This window comes from Eublepharis macularius, chromosome 11 (genome assembly GCF_028583425.1).
Source record: "Eublepharis macularius isolate TG4126 chromosome 11, MPM_Emac_v1.0, whole genome shotgun sequence".
Lineage (NCBI taxonomy): Eukaryota > Metazoa > Chordata > Lepidosauria > Squamata > Eublepharidae > Eublepharis > Eublepharis macularius.
Window position 1 is genome coordinate 40,844,263 of NC_072800.1, and position 14,287 is coordinate 40,858,549.

The 14,287-nt window shown below is 38.5% G+C and overlaps 1 protein-coding gene across 2 annotated transcripts in view; it reads left to right on the forward strand.

The window, feature by feature from the left end:
- Positions 1 to 1,631: 1,631 nt before the first annotated feature.
- TOP2B (DNA topoisomerase II beta) overlaps positions 1,632 to 14,287 on the forward strand; it is a 62,402-nt gene continuing 49,746 nt past the window's right edge. The window contains exons 1-4 of one of the 2 annotated variants that reach the window (XM_054991250.1): positions 1,632 to 2,027; positions 8,909 to 9,079; positions 9,793 to 9,883; positions 12,583 to 12,646. In XM_054991250.1, coding sequence (XP_054847225.1) covers positions 1,956 to 2,027; positions 8,909 to 9,079; positions 9,793 to 9,883; positions 12,583 to 12,646 — 398 coding nt within the window. In that variant the 5' untranslated portion in view covers positions 1,632 to 1,955. The remainder of the gene's footprint in view (positions 2,028 to 8,908; positions 9,080 to 9,792; positions 9,884 to 12,582; positions 12,647 to 14,287) is intronic. The other variant, XM_054991249.1, reaches the window with a different exon arrangement.

The following is a 14,287-nucleotide window of genomic DNA, read 5'->3' on the forward strand; positions in this document are numbered from 1 at the left end:
AGTGCTACCTATTGTGACTGTATAAGGGTATGATGCATTTCAAATAGTTTCAGGCAGGAAGCTGTGTTGGTCGGTAGCAGAAGAGCAATATTTGGGTCCGGTAGTACCTTAAAGACCAATTAGATTTTCATTTGAAGGGAGCTCTTACTCTCAAAAGCTTACACCCTGGAAATCTAGTCTTTAAGGTTCTACTGGAGCTGAATCTTGCTTTCCCATCCAAATAATACACTTTACTACAGAATTTATTTTCTACTTGCAACTTTTCTTTTCCTACCTCTCAAATGGCAAAAATTAAGCGACATGCATACAGTAACATAACCCGCAGCAATTTGCAAATGTTTCTCAAGTATTGGGTATATTTGCCAATTTACTTATAGAAAACTAGTATCTCATAATGCAGCCAGTAGCCAAATCATACACAGCATCAGGTGCCCTTAAATTCATACAGAATCACACAGCAACTCACTTCCTAACTTGAACCAGGTTTGAGCTGGGTACTGTGTGGGTCTGCAGTAAAAGAACAAGATCCGGGTCCAAAAAATATATTTCAAAAATATAAGCTTTCAAGAGTCAGGGAATCTTTGACTCTTCAAAGCTCATACTTTGGAAATCTGGTTTGTCTTTAAGGTGCTGTTCCACCTGGATCTTGTTCATCTTTTATCTTCATGAAAAGCACCAACCACATTCAGCGGCCTAGAATGGAAATCCATCAACCTTGCAAAAAAACACTTGCACAGGTACAGACTGATGGGCTTTTCTTACCACACGCAAAAGAATGGCTATTATACCTAAGACAATGAAATTTAGCGGGTCTCTAAGGTGCTAATGGACCCGGATTTAACTTGAACCAGATCGTCTCGCAGCTGGAGGCGCCCCACTAAAGACAACTTCTGTTCCTTCTTTCCACAAGCCCCGGCGACTGCAGGAGAGAAGACTCTGCTCAGCTGTTGCTACTTATGGTGACGTAAACGCACCAGCTTCCGAAGGCTTTTCTGATTGGTCGAGACGCCGGGCTCAGTGACCATTCCTCGTTCGCAATTGGCCGAGGTGTCGAGAGGCTGTGGTGGTTATGCCGGACGGGCCAGCGCAGTTATTGTCTGAAGGCTTTAGGCCTCAGCGTGTGGGCCGAGTCGACGGACGTTCGCCAGGCGGCCCTTTAATTCTTCTCGAGGCGTTTGTTAGTTCGGGCCTGGGCAAGTGAAAAAGCTACCGCTTTTTCAGGGCTGGCGGACGCGTTTCCTCAAACCGGGTCCGTTGACGCCGCCGCCGCCGCCGCCGCCCAACGTTTCCTTTATACAACGACACCGGAACAGAAGCGGGGTTTTTTTGGTCCGTTGTTGCGGTTAAATTAAATATACTACGTATTTTTTCAGGTCGCTCTCTTCAGGCACTGGCCTCTTTTTAATTTTTTTTTTCTTTAAAAATCGAACCAGTCGAAATATGAAATAAAGGCGTCTTTAGCCCTGAGAACGAGCCGGGGGGGGGGCGGGGTGGAAGCAGCAGCAGCCACCTATTGCGTGCGCGTGACTGTAGGCGCTCGCGAGCAGTAGAACGCCGAAGGGGGGGCTGCTGGTTGCGCGCGGCGGAGTGACGGGGGGGGCGCGCGCCGTGGCTGGCTGTGAATGGGGGCGCGCGCGGCACGGGCAGAGCGAGGAGGCTCTAGCTGAGGGGGGGGGGGTCCTCCTCGTTGTGTATGAATGTGCGCGCGCTTTAGCGTGAGGGGAGCCTCTGGGCCCGCTTGAGTGTGTGGGGGGGAGGTGGGTGCGCGAGCTGGGTGGGGAGAGATTTTTCTGTTCCTGTGGAAGCAAACGTCTCCCCCACCCCCACCCCCCTTTACAAAATCCGTGAAGAAAAGGGTGCGAGTGTGTGTCTGCAACGCTCTGCCGGCCTGGCACATTTTTTTAAAAGTGGTTTTTAATATTTATAACTATTTATACTGAGGCGAGAGCCGGAAAATGGCAAAATCAGGAGGCGGAGGAGGTGGCGGCGGCGGCGGCGGCGGCGGCAGCGGGGGTCTAACCTGGGTGGTAAGTTGCCTGGTATTTTCTCTCATTTCTTTCCTTCCCTCGGTGGTGGATGCTGCTTTTTTCCCCACAGGCCTAAGCCTGAAAGGGCCGGCGGAAGGCCTCGGGGGAATCATGGAGGAGCTGGGATGCTCCGTTGGGGCGGAGGAGGGGGATTTAGGGAGACGGGCAGCTTCTCTGGAGAAACGCCGGGTTTTTTTGCTGTGGCACCGGGATGGGATTCCGAGGAAGGCGCAGCGGGGCGGGAGGGTTGTGGCTTTGGTGGCCTGGGAGTGCCTAGAACTTGGGAGAGGGCGGCTGGGGTGCTTCGAGTGGAAAGGGGGCGTGCGCCCTGTTAGGGATGTGCTTGGTCGAGGGCTGAAGGTTAGGGTCCTGTTGGATGGTTGAGAAAAAAAAATGCTATCTCCCTTCTCTCCGGCGTGGAGATGAGACAAATTTAAAGGCCTCTTAGGTTGTTTCAATATCTAGACCAGAAAGGGAGCTTACTATCGCTGTCTGCTGCACAGTTCAACTAGAAATAAGGTTGATTCACTTTCTGAAAGCTGGTGGCTTGACTTTTTTTGGCAGCTCCATTTTCACCTCTAATGCAAATTAATAATAATAATAATAAGGGGCGGGGGTCTGGATTTTAGAATAAAAATTGGACCAGTCTGGCCTTTTGTAGTGGGGCTTGAAACCACCCTGAGCAAGTACTAGTGTCCTAAGAGAACCTTGGGCATCTGACTAAGAGAACTGTGATTCTCGAAAGCTTATGCTACAATAAAATTGGTTAGTCTTAAAGGTGCTACTGGACTCTTTTTGATTTTGCAGAGGTTCTGTTGCTGTTAAATTTAGAGAACTTGAGATGCTGTTCTAGCCAGTTGAAAGACATCTTTTTTCCTTCTGGAAAAACCTCAGGAGGGAGGAGAAAGTTAAATGGGTACAGTTCTGGTAGCCAATCACTGCTCTACTTTTATTTTCTTGTTCAGCACAGAGTTCAGTCTAGGGTCACTTTAATGTAACGGGCAAGAAAAGACAGCACAGTACAATGGTAGTAAACTAGCAGCTTGTTCCTCAGATTCATGTTCTAATAAAATATACTGCTCAAATTTTATTTTGCCCCCTCTTTTTTGGAAAAAGTTTTCTTGCATTATATTCCAGTTTTCAAGCGAAAATAGTCTTGGCTTGCCAATTTCATTCTTTTTTAAAATTGGAAACCATCTAATCCTGGAAGTATCATATAATATGTATTTTTAAACAAGGTCAACAGCACTTTAGTATATGGGACACAGGATTAGTATGGAATATTTTTCTTTTAAAAGCAGGTTAGTTCAACACAAACAATGAGTTCCATATTTTTCTGTCAATTATTCTTGGTGGGTTTTTTTTGCTTTTTGTGTAGGTGCACAAAGAGCCCCAGCCTGGTTTGTCAAACAAGTGTCTGGGCTACATAACTAAATCAGTGGGCCAGGAAGGGCTTCAGTCATCTGGCAGCCTAGAGCCCTCCTTATGGTCTAAGCTTGCCTCTTGAAACTCTAGGCTGCAAGCAGGTAAGCATGCCCAACCTGCTGTTTCCAGCCACAGTGTTCTTTACACTGTCCAGAAACTATTGGAACCCATTAACTCTTTAAGAAACAACTTGAAAGTGGGGCCATAATCAGGGGCTCTTACTTGGCAAGTGTTGGTTGTACCAGTTGTTCCTGATACACTGACCTAATCTAAGCATGTCTGGTGCAGGTACACTGATATCTGATAACTTTTTTCTCAAATGTAACTTCTGTTGCTACAGTCAAAATAACCATTGAATTCATGCTAGATTAGCAGTTTTAAAATTACTTCTTTTGTGACGTACCAAACATATAGCCTTCTTAATTAAAAAAATTAACATTTAGTGCAGTCAAAATAAGTAATAATTGGCTGCTTTTCCAGTCTTGATCTTGTTCTTTACAGGCTCAGTGAGGTCTTTGCTTTACAGTATTTGGTACAGTATTGGTACAGTATTTGTACCAAAATTGTGACTCTATGTAGACGGTATCTACTAATGAATGGAAACAGTATCCATTCAACTTTCTTCTTCCACTTGGAGCCTTTCCAGAAGGAAAATGGATTTCTTTCAGGAGAGCAGAAGAGCATCTCATATTTGCTAATAATCTGAAAGATTTCTGAATGTTTTCTCATAGGGCACAGTTGATCTTACGTTATTCTCCCCCTTGCCACTAAATCTTGTACAATTATATTATTAGAATAACATCTGTGAAGAAGTGGAGTTAATGTATTCAATTTTTATTGTTTTTAGTGGTTATGTAATGTCATTTTCACTTAGTAAACAAATATCCATGTTAAAAAGTGTTGTGAGGATAATAACACACTTTGTAAACTGCTATGAGTGGGCATTAAGTTGTCCTGAAGGGTGGTATATAAATCGAATGTTACTATTATTTATTATTAAATACTATATATGATGAAATTGCAAAAGGAAAGTGTAATGTACAAAAATATTTTGGGTAGATGAAGAAATATTAATTCTCAGTTATGTAATATCATACTCCAGTTTCAGAAAAGATTGTGCTATGCCATTGACTGAATAAAAAGCAAATGGCCACATTTTAAAGTTTTTGATACATGCTTTTCGAGTGCTGTTACTTGGACAGAAAAAAATAGACACACACACATCAGTGAAGTATTCTAACCAAAGCTAAGTTGAATTTCATTGATTTCAATAGGAAAGACTTAGTTGACCCCTGTTGAAATCAATATGGTAAAGAAGTTCTTAACTTTGGCTAGGTTTCACTCTAGCAGTACAAGTTTAGACCCTTTTAATTCCATTGACTTCATTGGACAGAAGGGTGTAACTCTGCTTAGGCTTGCCCTGTAAATTTCTCATCTTCAAGACTGAAATACAGTAATTTGAAAACATGAAAGAGATGTCTGCAAGAAAGCGCAGCATACCATTCTCTCACTGTTCATTTATGGTCCCTTTTTAACACAGCCTTCTCTTGATTTTTGTTGTTGTATGTCTTCTGCCACAAGATTGTCCCTGGCTGAACTCAACAGGAACTCTTAATACTGAATTCTGAACAAATTATATAATTATCGAGTTTCTGCAAATATGAATCACATATACATTTTTGCCAATATCATTTGGATTCTTTGAGTGTAAACATACTTGGCAAATTCTTTGGAATTCTACCTTACAAGGGAGTTATAAATCTGTCTTGATTTTTTTGTTCTGATTTGTGTGGTGGTTAAATGTTTCCACCTTAGTATACATTGTAACTTTATATGATTGTAACTTTGTTATTTGAGTTTGAAGTCTGTTTTGTCTATAAAGCCCCTCTAAATAAATTAGAGAAACTGGTAAACAGTTTATTTTCTGACAATATTAAAGTCTTTCCCTGATGTCAGCATTGTGTGTGTGACTATAGTGATTATTTTTGGCTATTATGTTTTTCATGTGTGTGCTTAGGAGGTTCCCATTTCTACCATATTGAAGAAATAGTGTCAATTGAGACATCAGTCATAAAGGAACATACAGGTCTCCCTTTTTAAAAAAAAGTTGTTTTGCTGCAGGAGTTTATTTCTCACACAGTTCAGGGGAGAAGGTGCACTGACTTTACATAGACCAAAATATACAAGTTCTGTGCAGCTTGTCCTGAACAGGTCTTGTTTGAAATTAAATGTACCTTGGCTTAGTATGTATCCAGAAGATGAAGAAACGAACATTCATACAGGCATTGTAGACTTGACCCATATTGCTTCTTAAGCCACTATGAAGTCTAACCTCTGACTATGTTTGTTACTTCAGAATGCTGATCAAAGTAATTCCTATTGTACTCAACAGCAGCAAGTACAACTGTTTTTTAAAGCATGTGTCTAAACCTGCATAAGTGCTTTCAGGCTACTTTAAGTTCTATGAAATCCCTGATTTTTAGCAATAATAGCTGTGGATGGTTGCACTGTTAGTATTTTAAGAGATGTATGTGAGATATCTGAAACACTGCCTTACTCTCCTTAATATATTAATTAATGGGACGAATGTGGTCTTAATCCTCATTATTCCTAGCATCTGAAGATCTGATTTCTTCTTGCATACATGTACCCCAGTTGACATCTATGCAAGCATGAAATTTGTAGGGCCATCCTGCCCCCTTTCAAATACACTAATCAATGAGGTAATATAAGCATGCAAAGTTAGTACGTTCGGTTCTTGGCCTGGATCATTAGTTCAACTGTATTCCAAAATACATATGCAGGCCATGGTCAAATTCAAACACTCCATGACACTTCAGACTTTTTAAAATTTAATTTTGTGCAAAGTGGCACTGTTCTTTATTTTCCAATTGGTTACTGTCCAGATTCCATGTTATGAAGCCTTGGATGACTACGTAATAAAATTAAATGGCTTCTCACCCTACAGACCTGTGAATCATTTGGCTCATGAGATTCATAATATTGTATATTTATGTGATAGTAAAAAATCTTTGTACAGGTAATTATTAGCTATGAAAAGGCATCAAAGTTTTGCTATTGTATCATGAATTTCATACCTTCAAGATGGGCATTTAATAGATAGACCAGTTCCATGTAGGTTGATGGTTCAATTCCTGTGTATAATTTTTTTGATTTTTACTTTTCCAAAACATAATATTAAAAAAATCATAACGGTGGTAAAATAAGATCAAAACAACACAACAAAGAAGGAATGTAAAATATGTAATTAATTAAAATTAAGAAGCAGAGCATAATAAAAATTTGAGCTCCGTTGTAGCATGAAAAAAGAACACACAAGCTTATACTGTGTGTGTACCTTATACTGTGTGTACCTTATAATGTGTGTGTACCTTTGGAGCTGCCCTGGATGCCCTGTGCCTAAGACTGCTCCTGGAAGTAGATTGAAAATACTTAGCTCTCAAGCTGTACAAAGTGCAACAAATTAATGGCATAAGCAGTGGCAGCACCTCAGCCTAAAAGATCTTCTGAAATATCTTGAATCATATTTTAAAACTTCATAGTGGCCTGTAAGTACAGTATATATTCTAAGGTTCTTCCAGACTCAAGGGTCTGGAAACTAAAGTCATGTATTCCAAGGATGTCATTCTACAACCTTGGACAAAACACTATGGTGCCTACACATTTCCTGTCCTTTAGAGATGTGGTTCTTCAGGGGGGAGTCTCTCCAGCAGATGCATCTGTTAGTAAGTGTCTATGTGCGGACGCTAACAACAACGTTCGATTTATATACCGCCTTTCAGGACAACTTAACGCCTACTCAGAGCAGTTTACAAAGTATGTAGTTGTTGTTCCTACAACAACCACCCAGGTGGGTGGGGCTGAGAAAGCTTTGAGAAGCTGTGTGACTGACCCAAGGTCACCCAGCTGGCTTCAAGCGGAGGAGTTGGGAATCAAATCCTGTTCTCCCGATTAGAGTCCTGCTGCTCTTAACCACTAGACCAAACTGGCTCATCTGTGTGTGTGCACGTGTATGGTGAAAAGAATTCAAGGGGACAAGTTGCTTTATGGAACTTAAAAGATTTCAGATTGTGAAAGCTTTAAAGGTAAAAATTCATACCGTTATGGAAACTAATGGAATAAATATAAAAGTGTAGTTCCGAAGAAGTAATGCAACTTTGGTGCAATCTTTCTTTTTATACTATATTTGTCTGACAGTCTCTAAGGACAGCCCTGTGTACAGTGCCTTATAGCAGTCAAATGTACAAGTTACAACTTATGCCTAACACCCTCCTAGAGGGGCCTGTCTATCCGATATAACTAGCAAAGGTGGCTTCTGCCTACTACTGCTACCTGCTTGCCAAGTAGCAAGATTCCTGACTACAAACCTGTCTGTGACCTATTATGTTTTACATATGGGAGTTGTATGAAGCAGTAATTCCAGAAAGCATAGGGCTGGAGATGTTATGGTAGCTTGGTACAAATGCCATCTACCTTATAAGTGTTTCCTTGTGACTTACTAAGAACTTGAGAAAATGGTATTTTAAAATGCCTGATCTATGTTCAATGTATCCTTATAGTTCTGTAATGTGTCTCATTGTTTCCAAACTATATATAAATTTTAAATGCAGCACTGGGTGCATGGAAAGGCCAACGATAAAGTGAAGCAGTTTGCCTGCATGCATCTTACAGAGGGTGTTTGCAAGATCAAGTTCTAATATCATGGCTTGAAATATCTGCTTCCCGCCCTATGAAAAATAGTTGCAGAGTTTGTCATCTAGAATCAGTATGTCATCTTCATTATATTGGCAATATCCCAGATATTTTAATACTATTATTTACTATTTTCTGTTATATCTTTGTTGTTCTGTTCAACTATGTTTGTTGTTAATTCCAGTTATTTGCTGGGGAAAGTGAGTGAGATCTAAAGGACACCCGCTCTAGATGCACATGTCTGAGAGGAGGGCCTTTGGGCTTGTATTTTTTTAACCACAGCCTTCCATTGGCAATATGAACCTTCTTTTGAGAGAGGGCATATCAAAATCAGTTTGTGATATGGTGCGTATGTGTGTTGGGGGGTGGGGGGGGTCAGTGTTCAGATGGGGGAAAAGTTCCGCAGCACTTTAGATTTTGCTCAGAGTTTTAAGAGTACTTTGGAGAAACTCAGGTAGGTCATGGGACAGATAATTTCTTGTTGTCCTGTTTATAAAAACAATATGAGAAACCGTCTGCCATATATGGAACAGTCTACTCCTGTATATTTCTTACAAAATGCATCTTACAAAATAATGAACCTGGGATCCAAACACTCCTTTAGTTGATTTCTAAAATTATTTTGAAACACAGTATAGGAAGCTGCAGTTGTGTTAGTTTTTAGAGCAAAACTACTTTACAGTTGTAGGAAATTATATATTCTGGCTGAATTAATCAGGATAATTTATTCTTTTTTATTTCAGACACTGTTTGATAATCAGAACAATGCTTCGAAAAAAGAAGAACCTGAAAATTTTAACAAAAATGATTCAAAGAAGATGTCTGTTGAGAGAGTTTATCAGAAAAAGACTCAGCTTGAGCATATTCTTCTCCGTCCTGATACATACATTGGTTCAGTGGAACCTTTAACTCAGGTACATTTCAGTATTTCTCCTGATTAAATTGAGATGTTGCTGTTATTTTCACGGAAAAATATCTAACTGTTGGTTGGATATTGTAGTAAATCTCAGCTTATAGAAGGAATTTCCATCAGCAAGGTTTTCTTGCCAGTTTGGTGTAGTGGTTAAGAGCACGGGACTCTAATCTGGAGAGCCGGGTTTGATTTCCCACTCCTCCACGAAGCCAGCTGGGTGACCTTGGGCAAGTCACAGTTCTCTGGAGCTCTCTCAGCCCCACCCACCTCACAGGGTGATTGTTGTGGGGGTAATAATAACACTTTGTAAAGCGCTCTGAGTGGGCATTAAGTTGCTCTGAAGGGCAGTATATAAATCGAATGTTATTATTGCCTCCCTCCTCCTGCTGCAGCCCCATATGATCCCCAGAATGTTGTTCCTGGGGAATAGGGGAACAGCATGAGGGGGGAATCAGAGTCTGCTTAGGAAGGGAAAAATCAGTGCAAATTGCCCCTTCTGTTAGTAGAAATTTTTCATGGGATCCAAACCTATCTTTGTGCTTATTATTAAATGTCAGGCTGATATTTTTTTTGTGGGTATGCACATAAAATGACACAGATCAAATACACAATACTCTGGATTAAAAAAAATACATTTTGTGAAATTGTAAAGTAGTGGCAGCAAGTATTTATTTAAAGTTCAGAAAAATAAACTTTAATTTCACTTTCATGTAGTTGATGTGGGTGTTTGATGAAGATATAGGAATGAACTGTAGAGAAGTTACCTTTGTACCTGGCTTATACAAGATCTTTGATGAAATTCTTGGTACGTGAGTATTTTGATAATGTTCCTATAACTGTCATTAGTTGCAAAGTGCTTAAAAATGGAAGAATATAGATAACCATTGGGCCAGTGTAGAATGTCTCCAACCAACTATTAGTTTGGGCTGAAGGATTTGAAGTGAGTGGTATTATGTATTTCCTCCCTTGGCTGTTGTGCCCTTGCATGTGAATTAACTATTCTCAACACTCACTGTGCTTGACTAAAACTTTAACCTAAATTAGTTAACTAAGCAGTTATAAAGATTTACACTGGATAAGAAGTGCACTCATTAACTTCAATCATGGTTAGAGGTGGAAGTGAGTGAATAGTATGCAATTCTATAGCCTGTTTACAATCCAGTGGCTAATGATCAACTGATGTTAGATCTGCTGTGATTTTTTAGATTATATCTGGAACCACTAGAATTGTGTAGCATGAAATCTTCATTTACACATTTTGTATGATATGGCTGTATAATTCAGCATTGAAATCAAGTCAACAAAATTTACTAGGCCATGGAACTTATACCAGCAACATTTCCTATTATCATCTGTTACCTAGGATCTGAAGACATCAAATTTTGTAGAGATTCCCTCTGTGGTCATCTGAAGGTGATGGTTACTTGCTATAGGTGATCACTGTTTTTATTTACAAGTGTGCCATAACTTTATAGAGGAAAACTGATTTTAGTAGAGCCTAGACAAAACCACTGTGTCGCCAACATTATAGTCTGCATTGCAGCTTTATTATTCTCCTTTCGTGTTACCAATCAATTCATGTTTGTTTAAAATATTAAAGGGTTATTATTTCATGTGAAAGAACTGGAAAAAAATTGACTTGGTGCCTAGTTGTTAGCGTACCTAGAGTTAAGCTAGTTTCCTAAATCCCTTCTGCTCAGTTATGGATTACATAGTCCTATGAGGTGTGAGAGTCTAACAGCATAGAGCTGATGTGTTTTTAGGTTTAAATTATTCAGGAGGAATAAGCAGTTTCCCATTTGTGTACTGTCCCTGGATCTTACTTCTGAATGGCTATATCCTTTATATTTGCTATTCCCCAATGCTGCACTTTTGAACTGTGTGCTACTCCTAATGAGAATGATTCTGTCTCTTCTGCCCTGAATAGGGCTTCTGAGTCTTTAATACCCATATCTTTTTCCTTTATATTATTCATTATTTATAGTCTACTTTTCTCACTGAGACTCAAGACGGATTACAATGTAAATCAATACGATCAATGGCTGGGACATTCAGTGCACAGTGCTATAGGCTATGGATTGCAGAAATTAGAAAACAAGCATAATTCCGAATACAGAGATGCAACACTGCTGAAACAAAACATAAGTATTTGACATGACATGTTAAACAACACAGAAACTACACAGTAGGAGCATATCTACATCAACAGACAGAATCTAGTAGTAGTATACAGTCCTTGACCTTTACCAGAGGATCTCTCTGAGCCATTTCTTACAGCACAGCTCTGTTGTCAGAGTGAAAAAGCCCTCCTGAATAATTAAGTTTTGCATAGTTTATGGTAAACCGAGAGAGCAGGAGCTCTCCTGATCTCTTCAGACATGCCATTCCACAAGGTGGAGGTCATTACAGAGAATGCACATGTACAGACAACAAATTTGTTGTTGCAATAATAGGAAAAGTTTCATATGTTAAATTATCTAATCAACAATCATTTAAATACTCACTGAAACATAGTAACCTTGTAGTCTCTGTGGAATTACAGGGGGAAAGGAGCAGTCAGAACCTCCTTTCAGAAGACATTTAGAAGTGCAAGGGCTCTTGGAGTAAAGTAATAAGCTCTCATTGAATCCAGTCACCTTTGGTGATTTGTTGGAGCCATTAACAATAATTCATTAGCAGATGTATTCTCATGAGAGGGCATATATAGGTAAAATGGTTCCACAACTGCAGCTGGTTCCAGGCTATGAAGAGCCTGACAAAGAAAGAACAGCAACTTCAGTTAAGCTCAGAAATGCATAGACAGCTGATGAAGTTCTTTTACAACTTAATGTGCCCAAGACATTACAAGTTTGAAGGATACCTTAAAGGATGTAAAGTTTATTAAAACTGAGAGGCTCTAGATGCATCATTCAATAGAGTTTAAACACAGTAGTTTGCACACTGTATGTAAAAGGTTTTCTTGCCACTACATTAGCTTCTTCATCCAAGAATAAAGCTGAATTCTGATTGTTTCTTATGCTTGCAATCATTGGAGCAACATAATTCACGAAGTGGGAATTTTCATATCTTGCCTGTAGTTTTAGGATTTCCAGAATTCTGATTGTCAAAGACCATTGATATGTCTGAGTTCATGCTTCATACGTTATGATATTCTTATGTGTATTCAAATGTCTGAGAGACTCTCACATCTTCAAACATTGATAGAAATGTAAAATAAGAAGTATGCCTCTGTGGAGAAAGTAGAAAAACTAGTAAGAAAATGAAAGTAGAAAAATTTGCAGCAAAAACCTTCCAATATAAGTTTAACTGTTAACATCAGATTATTAGGAAAAATAAGATTATAATACAAAATAATTTTCTAAGGAACTACATCCTATTCCCTGACCTGGAAGCACCTGTTTAAAAAATAGTGTTAAAGTGTCTTATATTTGTGATTCAAGTGTTTGCAAAATATTTAGAATTAAAAATATTTATTAATACTAACAAGCGTTAATTCATTTCTAGTAAATGCAGCTGACAATAAACAGAGGGATAAGAATATGACATGTATTAAAATAACAATTGACCCGTAAGTAAAATGTTTTGATTTTTTTTCCAGTCTAAAAAATGGGAGTTGAGGGTTTTTTTTGAAAAAAACCTTTGCAGTATGGTATATTTAATTAAGTTTTACTTTTTAAAATTGGAATGCCATTAGCTATAATTATTTGGGAAGAAAGCTATTATAAATGGTTGAAAGGTTTATTATGACAAAAAGAATTGAGTATATAAAAAGAGAATGAAAATCGGGGCTTGAGCTATGCTTAATGGTTGAGACTCCTTCACCTATATATAATGAAGGTGCCTATGTGTTTTAAGTAATTTTTATGTTTTTAACATCATAGATTTATTGGTTGGTGTTTGTTTTGCTTTTGTATTTTATTTAGTTTTATCCGCTTGATTGTGATGGCCTTTGGCCACATGCAAATAAATATTCTATGTCTATAAAGAGAGAATGATATAGTTGGGGGAGGGGGGGAGAGGCTCTAATTTAACATACTCCCCCTCTGGCATACAGAAGTGAACCTGTTTTATGAATGTGATATAAAATAAAGACTTTTAATTAATTGGTTTTATTAACTACACAGACATTGATTGTAAAGGTTACCTTCTGTATGGCAAAGTTTTTTTTAACCCTATAATAAGTGCATTTTGTTCTTTTGCAATCCAGGTGGCTTTTAAAGTTTAAACTTTTTTTTCTGAAAACCTTGGGATTTCTCTTATTTTACAGAAAATTATCTGCAGACTTTGCATACTTAAGAATATGAGTAAGACAACTCCTTGCTCTGTTCTACTCAGGAAAAAAGAGGACATACAAATATTTTAAATAAAATAAATAAAATCACAGTATTTAGTCTAAACAGTTCTCTATTATTTTTGCCTTGGTTTTTACTGATTTAAGAATAGAAGAAAAATTCAAAAGTGGGTTACAAGTTATTAGATAATATTAATCAAATGAAATAGTTTGAATTAAAGAGTATGTGCATTGTAAATTTTGGATTGTGTGAGAAATAAAATTTATACTTTAGACTGTGGATCACACCACATCTAATCCTTGTAACTGATCTAATCCACTTTACTACAACTCATCATGGATCATCTGGGCTACACTGATATGAATGCATATTTGTTAGTTTTTTCCATACTGAGATGCACCTTGAGAGAGGCTCCTGCTAGCTGTATTTCTGACAATTCCATAATGTAATCATTCCAAGCAGAAACAGGTTATGGCACATATAAAAGTGTTCTAAAGAACATGCAGAGTTTTGATATGATGCTATAAATATCCTATATTGGAATGTTAATTTCCAACAGTATACCAGCAAATGAAAACTTATTTGTTCAGAAGTCATTGTAGTCTCTACTCTTGAGATTACTTCCTACAAAATGTTTATGGTGATGTGTTACAACTCTTCTAAGGAAAATAAGGTTGTTTCCATTTTTATTACTCTAGTATTAGTTCAGCTGCTTGTGATTTATATTTGTGTTTTTCCCCATCTTTCTTCTGTTGGAACGGTTTGTAGGCTAACCTGTCTGCCAGTGACAGTATGTTGCAGAAGAATTTTAGGTATATTTTCTACGGCACATTCTCAGTTCATGTGGGATCATATCCTGTGCCTCACGATGCTAAGGCGGGCTAATAGGGGTGGGCAACATTTTCATGAGAAACTTG